Below are 19,178 nucleotides of genomic sequence, written 5' to 3'. Positions count from 1 at the left end.
CTCTCTGTCTAATTTTCAAAGGACGTGGACATTTTATACCCTATTGTGCAGTTTCTTCAGATTTCTTATCAAAACTCTATTTTGAATCTTAAGTTCTCTCTGGATGCTATCCACATATCTTCTTTCCCATATGGGTTCCTTCTCTCCCCACTACCCCTGGGTAATTTTCATTTTTTTTTAATGCAGACAGTTTATACAGGCAGTGTATTTTCCCATCGTGAAAGCTATTCATACATACCTTTCCTGTGTGGATTTGCTTCAGTGTTTTCCACTGTTTGGGGAGGCATGGCCTGTCTACAAAGTTTGTGCTATACGGGGTTTTCAAGGTTTAGCATGATTTTGTTGGTGTCATATGTGGACTTTCTGATAGATCAAAAGATGTCCGTACTGACTAAAACATTTCTTACACTCGGGATATTTATATGGTTTTTCTCTTGTGTGCAAGCTGCAATGAGTCCTGAGGTGTGTTCTCAGACTGATACATTTCCCACACTCGAAGGCACTTGTGAGGTTTTTCTCCAGTACTGTATGCACTCTTTGATGACTAGCAAGGAGGGATATGTAAGAAAAATATTTCCCACACTGTAGGCATATACACTTTTTTTGTCCAGAGTGGGTCATCTGGTGACTTCTGAGTATGTCATTTCCCATAATCTGGATGTTCATAAGGTTTCTCTCCTGTGTGCATTCTTGTGCATTCTTAGGTGTGAGTGCTGAGTGAGGCATTTCACACACTTCAAACATTGATAGGCTTTCTCCTCTGTGCGGATTCTCTTTAAGTGCTGGAAATTTGGCTGTCAAGCAAAACTTTCTCCACATTCCAAGCATTGATAAGGCTTCACTCCTGTGTGGCTTCTTTGCAGGCTGAACTCATGTACTTAAATTACTGAGTTGGGTGTGAAATCTTTTTTTGTTGTTGAAATTATTGTATTAGCAGAATTGCAAACATTATATGATGCTAGCTGTTTAGTAATTAGTGGTATTGTTTCATGTTTACATGTCACACTGGCAAGATCTGGCTTTTTAAAGAGTTTATTGATTTAATATGATTTGGCTAATTGTAAAAAAGTAAAAGCATGTCTCAATCACCTATAGAATTTGGGTTGAAGGGTCAAAAGTGAGAGGGCCAGTGCAATGCCATGTAAAAGGTATGATTTGATGCAGCAAAACCAGATTTTATTTTCTGCATATCTTTGATGAGTTATTGATTTGGGGTAACTTTATAGGATTGTAATAATTAGGAACTGTATAAATTAATATTAATAATAATAATTAATATTAACAAAGTTTTCTTGATGGTATACAAAGTTTGTAAAAAAGAAAATCCTGGAGAGATGATAATAGACAATGTCTTTTTTAGGGCATTGGATGTTGCTGCTTCTGCTGTTCTAGCTGCTCATCCATTAATGCTTCCTAGTGACTATAGAGAATAGTCCTTTCCCAAGTATGCTTCCTGCTAATTCTCAAATAACTTGTAGCTTAGAAAGTACAACAATGAATACTGTACCTTTTAAAAATGTTACTCTCTTTTAAAACATGTGTACAGTAGTTATAAAAGGTGCAGGTGATAGAAAATAATGATGGTACAGTATTGTTGGTCACTTTAAAAACTTACTTGTTTATTTCAGGTGATCATCCAGGGGTTCCGAAGCTACCGAGATCAGACTATAGTAGATCCCTTCAGTTCAAAGCATAATGTCATTGGTAAGTTTTTCTAGGACAATGACTATAATATTAAATGTGTATTGTTTAAGTGAGCCTCTTCATGGAGGTGATAGAAATATTATTTGTTCTTCATAGTGAGGTGGTTGCTATTCCTTGAGTGTATATATAGTTTTTCCCTGAAGGGCTTGAAGGTTTCTGCATTGCCCCGTAAGTTTCAAAAGGGGATTCCTTCTAATAAACACAGGTTTCTTCACAAATATTGTTGCAAGGAAAATGGAACCTTTTCACAGCATAGCCTAGAAAGAGATAACATTTCTTCTTGCCTCTTTTATCTGTCAGTTACCGTGTTTCCCCCTTTTTAATACGTAGTCATAAAGTAAGCCAGGGCAGCAATTTTAAGCATTTGCGAAAGATAAGACATACCCCGAAAATAAGACATAGTGTATCTCCATGCCTGCAGCAGCGCGGGCGGAGAGCTGAGCCAGCGGCCGGGCCTCTGTTGCTTTGCAGACACTGTGTGGGGTGGGAAGAACGATCGTGTCTGTCAAGCCAAAAAAAGTTCCCCTCCCTTGCTTGATTGCCAGTAGCATTAATTCATGCTGCTCAGGGCATTTACTCTAAAGCCTCCCAGCGGCTGCTGCAGCACCGAGCGCTCGGAGCGCGCAGCAGCGCCAGGCAGAGTGCCGAGCCAGCGGTCGGGTCTCTGCTTGGACCGGCCGAGGAGGCCTACCAGCCCGCAGCCCGGAGCGCGTGGCATCGGCAGTAACAAGACGCGGCCGGCCAGGCGGCGCGCGCTCCCTTCCCCCCATGGAGCGCACGAGCCACCAATAGCCGCGCCGCCTTCAGCGTCCTCCACCCGCACCTCCAAGGCGCATGGGATCGTTCACACTCCCGCGGGAAGAGCTGGAGGGGGCGGGGTGTTGGTGTGTAAAGAGCCTTAGCTCCACTGTGCACAGCGTTCTGGGAATTGTAGTTTCTAGCCCAGCAGCTCGGAGCACCCAGGAGCACCGGAGCCAGCGGCCCTGCCTCTGCCTGGCCGAGGAGGCCTGCTGTTCCGCCGCCCGGAACCGGCTGCTGGAGCGCACGGAGCGCCCAGCAGCGCCGGAGCCAGCGGCCTTGCCTGCACCCGGCTGCCGCCCGGAAACAGCTGCTGGAGCGCGCGGAGCGCCCAGCAGCCCCGGAGCCGAGCGCCAGAGCCAGCGGCCTCGCCTCCACCCGGCCGCCGCCACCCCGCCGCCCGGAAACGGCTGCTGGAGCATGCGGAGCGCCCAGCAGCCCCGGAGCTGAGTGCCAGAGCCAGCGGCCTCGCCTCCACCCGGCCGCCGCCGCCCCGCCGCCCGGAAACGGCTGCTGGAGCATGCGGAGCGCCCATCAGCCCCGGAGCTGAGTGCCAGAGCCAGCGGCCTCGCCTCCACCCGGCCGCCGCCGCCCGGAAACGGCTGCTGGAGCATGCGGAGCGCCCTGCAGCCCCGGAGCCGAGCGCCAGAGCCAGCGGCCTCGCCTCCACCCGGCCGCCGCCGCCCCGCCGCCCGGAAACGGCTGCTGGAGCATGCGGAGCGCCCAGCAGCCCCGGAGCTGAGTGCCAGAGCCAGCGGCCTCGCCTCCACCCGGCCGCCGCCCCGCCGCCCGGAAACGGCTGCTGGAGCGCGCGGAGCGCCCAGCAGCCCCGGAGCTGAGCGCCAGAGCCAGCGGCCTCGCCTCCACCCGGCCGCCGCCGCCCCGCCACCCGGAAACGGCTGCTGGAGCGCGCGGAGCGCCCATCAGCCCCAGAGCTGAGTGCCAGAGCCAGTGGCCTCGCCTCCACCCGGCTGCCGCCGCCCCGCCACCCGGAAACGGCTGCTGGAGCGCGCGGAGCGCCCAGCAGCCCCGGAGCTGAGCGCCAGAGCCAGCGGCCTCACCTCCACCCGGCCGCCCCGCCGCCCGGAAACAGCTGCTGGAGCATGCGGAGCGCCCAGCAGCCCCGGAGCTGAGTGCCAGAGCCAGCGGCCTCGCCTCCACCCGGCCGCCGCCCCGCCACCCGGAAACGGCTGCTGGAGCGCGCGGAGCGCCCAGCAGCCCCGGAGCTGAGTGCCAGAGCCAGCGGCCTCGCCTCCACCCGGCCGCCGCCCGGAAACGGCTGCTGGAGCATGCGGAGCGCCCATCAGCCCCGTAGCTGAGTGCCAGAGCCAGCGGCCTCGCCTCCACCCGGCCGCCGCCGCCGCGCCACCCGGAAACGGCTGCTGGAGCGTGCAGAGCGCCCAGCAGCCCCGGAGCTGAGTGCCAGAGCCAGCGGCCTCGCCTCCACCCGGCCGCCGCTGCCCCGCCGCCCGGAAACGGCTGCTGGAGCGTGCGGAGCGCCCATCAGCCCCGGAGCTGAGTGCCAGAGCCAGTGGCCTCGCCTCCACCCGGCTGCCGCCGCCCCGCCACCCGGAAACGGCTGCTGGAGCGCGCGGAGCGCCCAGCAGCCCCGGAGCTGAGCGCCAGAGCCAGCGGCCTCACCTCCACCCGGCCGCCCCGCCGCCCGGAAACAGCTGCTGGAGCATGCGGAGCGCCCAGCAGCCCCGGAGCTGAGTGCCAGAGCCAGCGGCCTCGCCTCCACCCGGCCGCCGCCCCGCCACCCGGAAACGGCTGCTGGAGCGCGCGGAGCGCCCAGCAGCCCCGGAGCTGAGTGCCAGAGCCAGCGGCCTCGCCTCCACCCGGCCGCCGCCCGGAAACGGCTGCTGGAGCATGCGGAGCGCCCATCAGCCCCGTAGCTGAGCGCCAGAGCCAGCGGCCTCGCCTCCACCCGGCCGCCGCCGCCGCGCCACCCGGAAACGGCTGCTGGAGCGTGCAGAGCGCCCAGCAGCCCCGGAGCTGAGTGCCAGAGCCAGCGGCCTCGCCTCCACCCGGCCGCCGCTGCCCCGCCGCCCGGAAACGGCTGCTGGAGCGTGCGGAGCGCCCATCAGCCCCGGAGCTGAGTGCCAGAGCCAGTGGCCTCGCCTCCACCCGGCTGCCGCCGCCCCGCCACCCGGAAACGGCTGCTGGAGCGCGCGGAGCGCCCTGCAGCCCCGGAGCCGAGCGCCAGAGCCAGCGGCCTCGCCTCCACCCGGCCGCCGCCGCCCCGCCGCCCGGAAACGGCTGCTGGAGCATGCGGAGCGCCCAGCAGCCCCGGAGCTGAGTGCCAGAGCCAGCGGCCTCGCCTCCACCCGGCCGCCGCCCCGCCGCCCGGAAACGGCTGCTGGAGCGCGCGGAGCGCCCAGCAGCCCCGGAGCTGAGCGCCAGAGCCAGCGGCCTCGCCTCCACCCGGCCGCCGCCGCCCCGCCACCCGGAAACGGCTGCTGGAGCGCGCGGAGCGCCCATCAGCCCCAGAGCTGAGTGCCAGAGCCAGTGGCCTCGCCTCCACCCGGCTGCCGCCGCCCCGCCACCCGGAAACGGCTGCTGGAGCGCGCGGAGCGCCCAGCAGCCCCGGAGCTGAGCGCCAGAGCCAGCGGCCTCACCTCCACCCGGCTGCCCCGCCGCCCGGAAACAGCTGCTGGAGCATGCGGAGCGCCCAGCAGCCCCGGAGCTGAGTGCCAGAGCCAGCGGCCTCGCCTCCACCCGGCCGCCGCCCCGCCACCCGGAAACGGCTGCTGGAGCGCGCGGAGCGCCCAGCAGCCCCGGAGCTGAGTGCCAGAGCCAGCGGCCTCGCCTCCACCCGGCCGCCGCCCGGAAACGGCTGCTGGAGCATGCGGAGCGCCCATCAGCCCCGTAGCTGAGTGCCAGAGCCAGCGGCCTCGCCTCCACCCGGCCGCCGCCGCCGCGCCACCCGGAAACGGCTGCTGGAGCGTGCAGAGCGCCCAGCAGCCCCGGAGCTGAGTGCCAGAGCCAGCGGCCTCGCCTCCACCCGGCCGCCGCTGCCCCGCCGCCCGGAAACGGCTGCTGGAGCGTGCGGAGCGCCCATCAGCCCCGGAGCTGAGTGCCAGAGCCAGTGGCCTCGCCTCCACCCGGCTGCCGCCGCCCCGCCACCCGGAAACGGCTGCTGGAGCGCGCGGAGCGCCCAGCAGCCCCGGAGCTGAGCGCCAGAGCCAGCGGCCTCACCTCCACCCGGCCGCCCCGCCGCCCGGAAACAGCTGCTGGAGCATGCGGAGCGCCCAGCAGCCCCGGAGCTGAGTGCCAGAGCCAGCGGCCTCGCCTCCACCCGGCCGCCGCCCCACCACCCGGAAACGGCTGCTGGAGCGCGCGGAGCGCCCAGCAGCCCCGGAGCTGAGTGCCAGAGCCAGCGGCCTCGCCTCCACCCGGCCGCCGCCCGGAAACGGCTGCTGGAGCATGCGGAGCGCCCAGCAGCCCCGGAGCTGAGCGCCAGAGCCAGCGGCCTCGCCTCCACCCGGCCGCCGCCGCCCCACTGCCTGGAAACGGCTGCTGGAGCATGCGGAGCGCCCAGCTGCTCAAAGCGCCCAGCAGCGCTCAGACAGCCCAGCAGCATGGCGCGCAGTGCCCAGCAGTGCCCCGAGCCAGCAGCCTGGCCCGGCCGAGAAGACCTTAAGGTGCTGTAAAAAATTACCGTAAAAAAAATAAGACATGCCACCAAAAATAAGCCACCCTGTGGTTTTTTGAGAAAGAAAAGCAATAAGACGGTGTCTTAAAATGTGGGAAACACGGTAGTAGTTCAGAATGTTCTTGTATCTTGACCAGAATTTATGCCATGCCAAGAGAGAGAAATACCACATAGTTAAGAAAGCAATCCAGAACTGTATCGAAAGGTTATTCACCAGTGGTGAACTGAGGAGACCAGATTCAAGTTACTAGTTCTCCTATGGATGTTACTAGGAGATCCCATTAGGAGTCATTGTTTCTCAGGTTGTTGTGCTAGTAAAATGTAGGTGAGTGGGAGAACACTATGTTAGTATAAACTCTTAGGAAGAAAGTGTGATAAAATCTTAACAAAATAAAAAACCCATCTCAAACTTGAAACCATCCATTCATATGACCAAGTCAGGGAATAGTTCTCTTCTGGAGAGGGAAGAAGTCCCTATTATAGTTTATCCTAGTTCAGTTCTTTTCCATTCACCCACAAGCAGGGCTTTAGCCTTCCCACATGACTCCCTCTGTCATGGCCAGAATCCAAAACTGCAGTGGAAGCTCACACAAAAACTTTGTTAGTGTATGACCTAGGAAGGACAGGCTATTTCTTTAAAAGAATTTCTCTCACCAGGAGAATGAAAAGAACCAAAATGCTCACAGTCTGGTCTCTAGTCCTTAGGGGATTCTGTGAGCCCGCTAGGTAAAAGGATTCCCTGCGGTCGGAGGTTTGAAAGAAATCAGGCTAGACCAAGGCAAAACTTAAAGCAAAGTGGCTAAGAAGCCTGACCTTTATTTGTATAAGCAAAACTGCTATAGCAGGGTCCATACTTCTCTTGCAAAGAGATGAGTCGAACCCCTCCCAGAAGGCTCTCCCAACTTTTATTAGTTCCCCCACTTTCCAGTCCCCCTTCCATTTTTCATCATCACCCACGTCATCTCTACATCATCAGAGGGGAGGTGTGTGGGCAGTACCTGGGTGTTAGGTAGCCATCCTTCCTACCTTTTACCCATCACCTGACGCCCAATAATACAAGACAATAAACTATTAAACACTTCTTGACCCAACTGGTCAAGTTGCGCCTGATCCTCGGGAGTCAGAATCCATTCCTGGGCTGCCTTTCTTTGTGATCTTGATGGTTACCTGTCTGGCAATTGAGTTAAGTGTCACCCCTGGAGTGAGGTGTTTTCTGCCTGCGTGACACTATGCTTTTTGGTAAATGGCTGTCTACTCTAGAGTCTCTTTCTCCCTGTGCCAAACAGGACTTGTAGAGATGGAAGGAGCAGCTGGTTTTAGTGGATTCCTGAGGCTCTGCACAGTGCATCTTTATACAGTGACTTAGACAGGATACAATTACTTCTAGGCTAGACACATAGTGACATTATAATGGCTGGGATGATAGCTGTCAATTGAAGGGGAAACATTTCAGATGGCTGCAGTACCAGTGTTTCATACTCTAGATGGCGCTGTTAGATAACATTCATTGGCTGGAGCGCAAGACGTTATTAAATACCTACAGTACAGACAGTTCCTGCTGATCAGATCTGCCCCAAGCCATGGGGGTCTTCTGGAGTTGGGCATATGCATAATTGCTGGCTAATCTTTCAGCTCTTTCCCCCAACAGGAACAGCTTTGCTAAAAGAATGTAACAGCTACTTGACTCAGGACATCTATGGGTGTCTGCTGGAATGTTTGTGGCCCCTTGGAGTCTCAACTCCTCATGCACATTCCCTTGTAGTCTCAGTGTTTGCATCTAATGAATAAACTGTGAATCTATTGTCAGTTACCTAGCCTGGTGTCATTTCTTTTACTGAATGTGTGAGGTATGTCAGTATATCAGGAGGCCTGTGAAGTCACCATTTTGCAATTGTTGCTTTTTTCAGGAATAAAGTACAGTTCATGTTGTACAGGATTCCCTCATAGTAATATCTCATATAACATACAAGGTTGCCCCCCCCCCATTCACTGCGTTTAGCACAAGAACATTACAAGATATGATTAGCAGTAGAATGATTAGCTATTCTCCTGTATAATCTAAAGGCACTAGTGGGGAGATGCATGCATTTTAGAGTTAGGGGACTGCTGAAAATAATTTGGTGACAAGTAGTCAAACTCTTGAAAGTTAGAGAATGTCATCATACAGATTGTTTTTATTGAAAATTGGCTAGTTTTCATAAACAATAATAACTATTGGGATTATTTTTTACTTATTAGGTTCATAGTTCACCTTTCTTTTCCATCAGAAAAGGTGGCTAACAAAATAAATATAAAATACAGTACTAAATATAGGCAAATGAATTGGTCTCCTCCTTCTCGCTCTCCCTTGCAGAGTGACTGGCTATATGTTAGAGTGTCTTTCTTACTCTGCTGAGCTGCAAAGTTGATAACACACAATGGAGTTCCATGGGGATGGGTCAGGCGGCAGTTCGGCCAGCCTTATAATTTATTTTCATTGATCTTCCACTCTTTACATACATTTGTCTATCTGTTTTACAGCTTGTCTATAATCCTCAATTTAAAAACATTTAGTTACTGAAAATACACAATTTAACCTGACTGTTATGTGCAACTTACTTTTTCTTTTTAGTGGGCAGAAATGGTTCTGGAAAAAGCAACTTTTTCTATGGTAAGTGAAAGCTTATGTATAATAGTCAAAATTGTCTTCTCCAACTCCTTCCATATCCCTATGTGCCTTGCCTGAGAAGTGCATTGCTTGGGGAATGTTAATTGCAAGACAGATGAGTTACTTTTAATCCCCTTCTCTTGCAGCCTCCTTCACTTGCTGAGTGGGTGGCATGTTTAGTGGTTGATATCCATGGCCGGAAGCTAGCTAATGCCTGGCAATGGACCTAGTGGAGTGTGTGTTTTGCGGGGAGAGGGTCGATGAAAGCAGGAAATTCTCTCTCTCCCAGCGTTGTTATTATTATTTAGTTGGTCATTGTGGGGCAGGCATCTGGGTTCTGCTTCAGACTGAAGTAACTGAAAAATTCTTGAAGAGATCCTTGCTTTAACATTTGTCCAAATTTTGCAACACATTGAATGCAACCTATGCTGTTGTTTATAAGAGATTCATAAAAACTGTTGATTGTTTTGAATACTTCTGAACAGAATCCTACCAATTAGCATCTTACTTCATTTTCTTCATTATAGCAATTCAGTTTGTTCTCAGTGATGAATTCAGTCATCTTCGTCCTGAGCAAAGGTTGGCTTTGTTGCACGTAAGTGGAGATAAGAGTTACATGTGAGCATGCTATTGTTGTAAAATAGTTAGCTGGAATAATGGTGCATGTTACTTGCATTTGTTGAAATGATAAGTAGGTGATGCTATTATTTATACTTTTTGGGTTTAACCTTTATCAGCTGTCTTGGGCACTCTTTGAGGGGAAAGATGGAATAAAAATCTCTCAATAAACAGTAGGCGTTCCACTGTTTGGAAAAGGTTTACTTGCTTAGAGATGCAGATGTACACTTAGCACAAGAGGCCTTGAACATAGACAGATATTTCCCCCCCTGAGAATCTGAAGTTAGCTTAGTTTCATACTTAAATTTATTAGTGGTTTCCCACCAAAAGGCTTCATTAGAGCAGTCTAATTTAGAAAACAAAAGAAAAAAGTTGTTACATAAGCTGTTAAATCACTGAAAATGGGCATGGCATGGGGGAGATTGTATATACACACTTTAAAATGTGGATTAATATGATCTTTCCTAGGAAGGCACAGGTCCTCGTGTTATTTCCGCTTTTGTGGAAATTATCTTTGACAACTCGGACAACAGGTTACCAGTAAGTTAAAAATAGTGTACATCAGCTTGTTTTCTTTAGTTTATATTGAGAGGCATAGTTTGCAATATCTGCCCTTCTATTTTGTTAAGATTGATAAAGAAGAAGTATCTCTTCGCAGAGTCATTGGCGCTAAAAAGGACCAGTATTTCCTAGACAAGAAAATGGTGACGTAAGCGCAGTTCCTTTTTTCTTTTAAACCAAATCTGGCTTAAATGTACACCATAACAGGGTTTTTTTTTGGGGGGGTGTTTTATTGTTAAACTTGACAATCATTTTAAAAATTATGTAAGTCAACTAGAGACGTTTTATATTTAGTTGACAAATGAATAGGAGGAATCCAGGATGAATGACAAGTATGTGATGTTTGCTTGCTCATAGCTTGCTCATAGCTTCTGATGCCTGCAAGTTCATTTTGGAACCTAGAAAATCTCTGTCTTCAGTTTTTCTGAAAAACAGTTTTGATTACTGTTTCAGTCTTCATGTTGGTTTGGGGGGGAGGGCTTGAAACATTGTGGGTGGGATTCAACGGTGTGCTCTTCCAATCTTTGTGTCTCTTCAAGATGTTGCAGAAAGTTGCACCTTGTCTGCACACTTGCCGCTTGCTGTTCTGGGGGTATTATTCCATATTGGGGAGAGAGGTTTGGAAGAGACAGCCCAACTCTGGCATTTGCTCCAAGCACAGTAAAGCTTTGTTAGATTTTTATCTGCCTTCATCCACCTTTAAATAAACACACCCTGTGGAAGTACGTGTTAGAATAAATCACAGGCATTTATTTTTGCAAATAAGTGAATGTGTAACTCACATAGTTTCCAGCAAACAAGTATTCATCTTCTGGCAGTAAATTAAAGAAGAAAAAGGGTTCCAAACTGCCACCTTCTATTTGGCAAGACACAAACTATTTAAAGGAAAACTTCTTGGTTTGCTTACAAAAAGGATCCTGCAATCTTTGGGCTAGCAAATATGCAGGCTTGCAAATATGCAAGCTTGCCTGGAACAGTTTCTTGAAAATGATCCTAAGCAGCGGCGGAGCTTCATGCCCCGCCACCGGGGGCGGAGAGCAGCCACGCTGCCCCCGGTGACGTGTCACGCGTTTGGGGGGCGTGGTGGGGCGCACGTTTTGGCGGTGGGGTGCGCCGTGCGCAGTGACACACACTTTTTTGTGTGGGGCACACGTTTGGGCGGCGGGGCGGGCAGCAGCGATGGCGCCCCTGGGATCACGTTGCTCGGGGCGCACCGCCCCCTCGGCCCCTATCTTCCTATGCCCCTGATCCTAAGGCAGGTGTTTCAAATAATTGGTTTAACTTTATGCTGGAGTCTTTTGCATTAATAATGAATTGTCTTCTATGATGGTCATGTCTGAAATTAATGCCTATTGGAAACAGTAAGGGAAAGAATATGGAAGGTCAGGGCACCAAGTATTTCACACTCCTGTTGGACATATTCATTTGTCTAAATAAGAATCCATGCAAACCTAAACAGCACCTAAGTTGGTGCTCCCAACAAGTATATCACCTAAATTGTGATATACTTATTGGCAGCAGCAAAATTAGCCCTAGAATATATTTGGAGGACAAGGCAGAGTTGGTGCCAATGAATTGCAAAAGTTTGGTGCCAAAAATTGGGGGGAAAGGGGTAATGATATTTCAGTAGCAAGTATTCTGCCATCTATGTTCGACCTGTTACTTCCCGTGTAGAAGGAGGACTGAGCAGCAAGCACTTAAATGAAACAGAAGAAATTTTCATGTCTGAGTCTAATGGAAGCAGGCCAATTGTTATTTTTGTCCTGTATTATTTAGCTCATTCTAAACTGATCCACTGAAAGCTTTACTGTTTGAAAACTTGCTTCCAGGAAAAATGATGTGATGAACCTTCTTGAAAGTGCTGGATTTTCTCGCAGCAACCCCTACTATATTGTCAAGCAAGGAAAGGTATGATGATTACTATCCTTTGAACAAAAAACAATGGTAACTTTAATGTGAAAAATAAGTAGTTCTCAAATAAGTAGGCATATTATTTTACATTCTATTTTAATTGATGTATATTTCCTTAATCATTGGATGTGTTCATAATAATTTGAAAAATCCCATGATATGTGACTGTAGCTGCTGTCTGGCTTCAATTCTTATGGTATTCTTTCTGTCAGTTATGTTTTTATGGCGCCAGAGTGTAGCAGTAGCATAATGATAGTGACAATTTAAATTGATTATTTGAGCAGTGATAAATTAATTATACCAAATTATTATTTTTCTATAGAATCTCCGACAGTCATATTTTCAGATGAGAAAATTGCATATAACTCTGTATGCTCAGATAGTCCTGACAGTATCAGTTTTAGGCATATAGATTGGTTGAGTTTTCAACAAACATTTGTTAGCACTAGTTACAAAATGCACAAGTCTTTTCCTGACTCTAGCACTTAAATGCTTAGTTTTGTGCTGACAGTGACATCTGCTCAGCATTGCTAATGCTGCTGAAGCAGTGTCATTGGAGCTTGTGTTGCAAGAATTTTTCGTCTAAAAAAGCATTTATGAAAAACTTTATAGTTACTTGTTGCCTTTTCAAAATGTTACTGTCAGGGGACCTCCCTACAGGGAGCCTCCCCCCATCATCCTGACCAGTACTTCACCCAGAGAGAGCAGCAGCAGCGGGTCTGGGGGAGGAAATGAGGATGGGAGCGGAGTGGAGGAGGCACGGCTCAGTGATGTATCAGAGCCCCTGCACCACTCCAGCCAACAAGTAGGAGAGGGAGCACAGCCGCTTCCAGCACCCGAATTGAGGCGCGCGCCCAAACGCAAGGTTAGAGGGCGGCATTTTGGGGTGCCCAAGCTATTATGCTGGTCCCGGAGCAGAAGGGCGCCATTGCCGGATTCTGCGAGTGACTAGGAGGTCATGTTTTCCGCTATCTCTGCACTGTAAATATTATGCACAGTAAAACCGTTAAAGACAGAACGGACTTGGGCGTGTTTACTTGGGAGTAGCCGCAGCAATCCCCTGACAGCTACATTATTCTTAATCTTTTTTTTAGATCAACCAGATGGCCACAGCTCCTGACTCTCAGAGATTAAAACTTTTAAGAGAAGTAGCTGGCACTAGGGTATATGATGAACGTAAAGAAGAGAGTATCTCCTTAATGAAAGAAACAGGTAAAAATTATCATTCAGTAGCATTTCAAAATATTTTCATGCCATGTTACTTTGATATATTTAGTGTACTTTCTGGCTTGCTGAGAATGCACTTAAAACAGTGGATATGAAACAATGAGCTAAGACTTGGACACAATCTGGAAATTATTGTTAGGGTGTAGAATTCTAAGATGCATCCATTATGGTCCAACTGCAATTTGCATGTTTCTACCAGCGTTGTGCATATTTAACCCCATAAATCAGGGGGAAGGAACCCTAGGCCCAGGGGCCAAATACAGCCTATCAGGCCTCTGAGGAGCTTTTGAGGCTAACACCTCGTCTCCTTAGGCCACACACCCCACCAGCTCTACTGTATGCCCACCTTGAATGTTTTTGCTTACCTGAAGTGTGTCCTTGAACTCTGATAATGACTCTTGCTTATCCAGATGGAGGAGAGAGGGGTGTGCTTGTAAAACTAGTGTACAGTAAAATTAACATTCATTGCTCCACCCACTTTTCCCTCTTGGCTCTCCCACCACTAGCATGTAGCCCCCAGATTGTTGTCCAGAAGGGTTCATGGTCCTTGGCTAGAAAAAGGGTTCCCTGCCATAAATCAGTCATCTTGATTCGTTGATAAAGGTGCATGTGACTTGGCTAAATCCAGCTACTCTCCCAAATAGCTTACTGGAGTTATTGGTGATTTTCCTGAGAGAGCAGTGTACTGAATCAGACTGGGAACTGCACATTTATCCCTAGTTGCGGTGTAGCTGTTTGCTACATGCCTTCATGTTATGAGGAGTCTCTTTCAATTAATCTCTTTATTTTTCCTTTAAATTAAATCATTAATGATGTTGTATGTGGTTAACTCTACTTTATCATTTGGTTATTTTAAACAAGAGAAAATATGAATAATTGATTTTGAGATATAATTTAAATAATGAAATCATAGGCAACTTTTTATCATAACCATTGAGAATATAAGCTATTATGCTTAGTGGATTTCCCCCAGATAGGACATGTTGTTTAAAAGGCATTTCTGCCATGTAGTTGGTTTTGTTGTTCCATTTAATGACAGATTCCTGATACTTATTGTCTGCATTAACTTAGTCTTCTAAACTCTTTCTTAAATCATTTTTAAAGAGGGAAAAAGGGAGAAAATAAATGAGCTGCTGAAATATATAGAAGAGCGATTACATACTTTGGAAGAGGAGAAAGAAGAGCTTGCTCAATATCAAAAGTGGGATAAAATGAGAAGAGCACTGGAATACACCATTTATAATCAGGAACTTAACGAAACCAGGGCTAAACTTGATGAGGTAAGCCATTTTTAATCTATTTATTATTATTTTCGTTACCAGCGTTTGTTTTTCAACATACGTAGTTTTTTAAAATATAGCTATGTTGTACATGTTAATCCACAACTGATGTTTTTTCAGCTTTCTGCCAAAAGGGAAACAAGCGGAGAAAAATCAAGGCAGTTAAGAGATGCACAGCAGGATGCTCGAGATAAAATGGAGGTGAGGTCTTCATTGTGTTGATTAGAACTGTTGTGATCTAAATAACTGTTTTTAAACAAATAATATTTATTTGTGTAGCCAAAGCCATTACAAAAAAACAAACTACATAAATACCTTTAATGTGAAAACAGAATAAAAAAATTACACAGTTTAAATAATTATTAAAACAAGGCATTCTGTTAGATAAGAATTTGCTCCCCTGAAGAATTTAACTTTTCATACCCACAAACTTTTCTCCTTAAAATTGCCATTATAAAGGCAGAACAGGTAATTTTTTCACTAATAAAAGTTAATCAAATACTCAGTAGATCTCTCAACTGGGAGATTTAAATCTTTGAACAAGGCTGCTCTTAAGTCCTCATAGATTGCGCACATGAGTAAGTAGTTGCTTCTCTTTTACAGTTGCCTTAACCCATAGACAGTAACAAGCAACAGAGACTCTGGATGGGGTGTAAAAAAAAGGCAGAATTGCATGTTTTCATCCATATGATAGTGCATTTCGTGACATGTCACACTATATGTGCATCTCCCTGGCAAGACCAATCATTATGAGAATAGTTTTAGTTTTAAAATTATGTAACCTCTTGTACTTTCCCAATCTTCTGTTGATGTGTTGTGTTTGTAGGAAATTGAACGGCAGGTCCGAGAACTTAAAACCAAGATTTCAGCTATGAAGGAAGAAAAGGAGCAGCTCAGTGCTGAAAGACAGGAACAGATTAAACAGAGGACCAAACTAGAGCTTAAAACGAAAGACTTGCAAGATGAACTGGCTGGAAATAGTGAACAACGGGTAAGGGCTGGAGGCTTAGTTGTAGGATAACCTGTCAAGTTGTAGGATAACCTGCAGGATAACCTCTTATTTTGTCTTTTGAAACTCTCCCATTAGAATGTAAAAACTGCAGGGCAAATAATGCTTCTGTTTCATAAAAGGACAGCTGGGGTACGATGACAGTTGTTCTCTGTTACCTGGTTATCTGGACTGCCATAGTGAAAAAAGAGTACCTGTCTTTCTAATTATAACACAGCAAGGTCATTCTTTTTCTCTATTTGGTTCAAAACTGGTTGGGGGGGGTAACACATTAAAGTACAATATTTCATAAGAAACAACAGTAGATATACCACTAACTTTGTTTATATACCACTTTTGAAGCCAGAGTAAACAGAGGTCTGTGCATAGTCTACGGTTGGTACATATTGAGAAAATCTTTAAGAGCAGCCAATTTCAGATTTGAACTATATCAAGCTTTTGTGCTGTCCATATAAAATCCTTATTGAAGTGCTCATTTAATAGCATTCCACAAGAAGAGCTTGTTCACAAATTACTGTTCTTGTTAAAGGCACCAGTCCGTGATAGCTTATTGCTAAGTAGCTCTATTAAAATTGGGGATGCACAGATGCTGCTTTGAAGTTTGGTAGGCTGTAAGCTGGACCAAAGCTTTTCTGAACATATAATTTCTAGTGCTTCTGTAGCTACTGATTCTTTCACACCCAAAAACATTCTGATAAATGACTTCCCTTACTTACTATTGACCTTCATATTGTCTGTTTTTCCAGAAAAGACTCTTGAAAGAGAGGCAGAAACTTCTTGAGAAAATTGAAGAAAAACAGAAAGAACTAGCAGAAACAGAACCAAAGTTCAATAGTGTAAAAGAAAAAGAGGAACGAGGAATTGCCAGGTCTGTGTTCTGATTAGCAGTGGTATGAAAGGGATATATTTAGCATGTGCAATGAGGAATACTTCTGCATATACAAGCTCTTCTTTTGTGAAGGAATTGGAAAGGTGCTAGTATAGATCATGCGATGAGCAAGAAAATAATTTGGAACACATTTGGCATGGTTAACTCGGTTAGAGCATGGTGATGATAATGCCAAGTTTGCAGGTTCAATCCCCATAAGGGACAGCTGCATATGCCTGCATTGCTGGGAGTTGATTATATGATTCTCAGGGTCCCTTCCAACTCTATGATTCTATGATCTTTGAACTTCCCTGTAAGAGAGAGAAGACACATACTAGTAGAATGGATGGATCTGTCCTCTGTAAGAGGTAGTGGCACAGGAGTGAGTAGAAGAGCTTAGTGTTTTCCTTCTGCCACTTGAAAACAAAATGTTTTCTGTCAACAGAGAGAGGCTTGGGATTTTTATCTTTGAAAGTGCTGACCAATCTGGGCCTAACAGTGCAGTCCTAGAGATGTCTGTTCAGAAGTATATCCCATTGCATTCCTGAGTAAATGTGTTGATTGTTGGAGTTAAATGAGAGTGCTTGATAAAATAGCCATTTGAGCAAAACACAGTATAAAATAAAGGAAATAAAAATTCAAAGCTTTCTCCCTCTCTCCCTCCCTCTCCCTCCCTCTCTCTCTGCTTTATGAGACCTGTTGAAATAGAAGATGATTGAGTAGAAAGTGATAAAACAAGTTTAAAAGAGAAGAAATTGTTAAATAACAAAATTGAAAGAAAAGAACACAAGTGTTTCTTGAAATTACTTCTTTCAGTTCCCTGCTACAGTTTAATTCAAATTTGATGTGTCATGTTAAATATGAAGAACATGCTTCTCTGTAAGGTTTATAGCATTATAATTTTTTTTAAAGGTTTCAGTTATGTTTCTCTCTTCCAACAGACTGGCACAGGCCACCCAGGAAAGAACAGATCTTTATGCAAAGCAAGGTCGAGGAAGTCAGTTTACATCAAAAGAAGAGAGAGATAAATGGATTAAAAAAGAACTGAAATCCTTAGATCAAGCCATCAATGACAAGAAACGGCAGATTGCTGCTATACATAAAGATTTAGAAGACACGGAGGCTAACAAAGAGAAGAATCTGGAGCAGTATAGTGTAAGGTTTGAGTTTGGTGGTATAGAAATATTTGAATCAGGGTAAATTATAAGTACTGTATATAATATCGTAGATTTCAGCTTGGCATTCAATACCATTCTACCATGACGTCTGATAACTAAATTGGGAAATCTGGGGCTCCCGCTATCACTCTGTGGGTGGATACTGGACTTTCTTTCAGATCGCTCCCAGAGGGTCCGGTTGGGCCCTTATATGTCTAACATGCTTGGGACTAACACAGGAACACCACAAGGATGTGTGCTTAGTCTGCTCCTTTATACTCTTTATACGTATGATTGTGTCGCTGCCCACCCTAGAAATAGGGTTGTCAAATTTGCAGATGACACAACCGTGATCGGGCTCATCTCTGATAAGGAGGGTGAAACGGACTATAGAGATGAGGTGGAGCGGCTGACAGAGTGGTGCAGAGTTAATAACTTGCTCGTAAATACCGTACAAAGAAAAAAAAGGAGCTTGTGGTGGACTTTAGGAGACAGAAGAACGAGGTCCAGCCACTTTTGATTGACAGAATTTGTGTGGAGAGGGTAACAACGTTTAGATTTCTAGGCATTGAGTTACAGGAGGATCTGTCCTGGAGTGTTAATACAAGGGGGCTTGTATTAACAGAGACTGTATCAGCAGAGACTGTATTTTTTGAGAATTTTAAGGAAAAACCATCTTCCACAAAAGCTGCTGCTTGCCTTCTATCACTATGCCATACAGAGCGTGCTCACGTATGGTTTATGTGTGTGGTACGGAAGCTGTACTTCTCAGGATAGAGCAGGGCTGTGTAGAATTATTAAAACAGCAGAGAGCATTATTGGCTGCTCACTCTTCACCTTAGAACAAGTCTACACCACCAGGTGCCATAGAAAAGCACTAGACATATCAAGAGATCCAACACACCCTGGTCACCATTTCTTTGAGCTCCTGCCATCGGGACAGAGATATAGAACAATGCAGGCAAGAACGAGCCGTCTCAGGAACAGTTTCTTCTCTACAGCAATTCTGGCCTTAAATTGAAAGCCTGGACTTTGAAGTCATCTTATTTTACTTGTTATTTTGTAGTATATTTACTGTTTTTAATTAGGTTTTGTAATTTTGGATTATGCGGAATGCTTTATCTGAGTGGATGTAGCAACCGAGTAATTTCGTTGTTCCCGCAAGGGGACAATGACAATAAAGATATATTAATCAGGGTTTCTGTATGTAGGGTGTGGCTTCATATGCACTGGGTTGCATTCAGCACCATGCTGGCACAGTGGAAATTCTTTGCTCCCTCTCCCATAAATACTCTTGAGGTTCAGGGAACCCTTGAGAAACATCTGGAATGTGAGGAGGAGGCATTAGGAGACGTTCTTGTGGTGTTTCCCTACAAAGGAGGGTAGAATAAAAACTCTGACCCTTCAGCCAAAAGAAGACAAACTCAGCACGTGGAAAGAGTTCATATTTGTTGCTGCAGCATAAATCTAGAGGCCCCAGTAGATATCTCCGAAAAGCTGGGACCCCAAACAAAGGGTGCAGAAAACTTTAATAATATTATAGAAAGTGCATTTATGACAGAAGCTTAAGCCATCCTAATTGGCAATCTCTAGGCATGCTCAGGACATGCTCCTATGTACTGCGCAATACCATAGTTTTAAGCAAAGAATATAAATTTATTATTGACTCATACAAATGTTGCATTCTATGCTGCCAACCTTTCTGCTGTTACATGAAGCCTAATCTGGGTAAGAAGAATGTAC

The 19,178-nt window shown here is 47.0% G+C and overlaps 1 protein-coding gene across 1 annotated transcript in view; it reads left to right on the top strand.

Moving 5' to 3' along the window:
* The window catches only part of SMC3 (structural maintenance of chromosomes 3), a 36,656-nt gene that overhangs the window by 3,350 nt on the left and 14,128 nt on the right, over positions 1-19,178 (top strand). The window contains exons 2-13 of the mRNA XM_035132801.3: positions 1,629-1,704; positions 8,769-8,807; positions 9,332-9,399; positions 9,891-9,962; positions 10,052-10,131; positions 11,813-11,891; positions 12,989-13,106; positions 14,226-14,401; positions 14,522-14,602; positions 15,228-15,392; positions 16,157-16,278; positions 17,220-17,433. Of these exons, the coding sequence (XP_034988692.1) occupies positions 1,629-1,704; positions 8,769-8,807; positions 9,332-9,399; positions 9,891-9,962; positions 10,052-10,131; positions 11,813-11,891; positions 12,989-13,106; positions 14,226-14,401; positions 14,522-14,602; positions 15,228-15,392; positions 16,157-16,278; positions 17,220-17,433 (1,290 nt within the window). The remainder of the gene's footprint in view (positions 1-1,628; positions 1,705-8,768; positions 8,808-9,331; positions 9,400-9,890; positions 9,963-10,051; positions 10,132-11,812; positions 11,892-12,988; positions 13,107-14,225; positions 14,402-14,521; positions 14,603-15,227; positions 15,393-16,156; positions 16,279-17,219; positions 17,434-19,178) is intronic.

This window comes from Zootoca vivipara, chromosome 5 (genome assembly GCF_965207765.1).
Source record: "Zootoca vivipara chromosome 5, rZooViv2.hap1.1, whole genome shotgun sequence".
NCBI lineage: Eukaryota > Metazoa > Chordata > Lepidosauria > Squamata > Lacertidae > Zootoca > Zootoca vivipara.
This window is presented reverse-complemented; position numbering and strand designations above follow the sequence as displayed.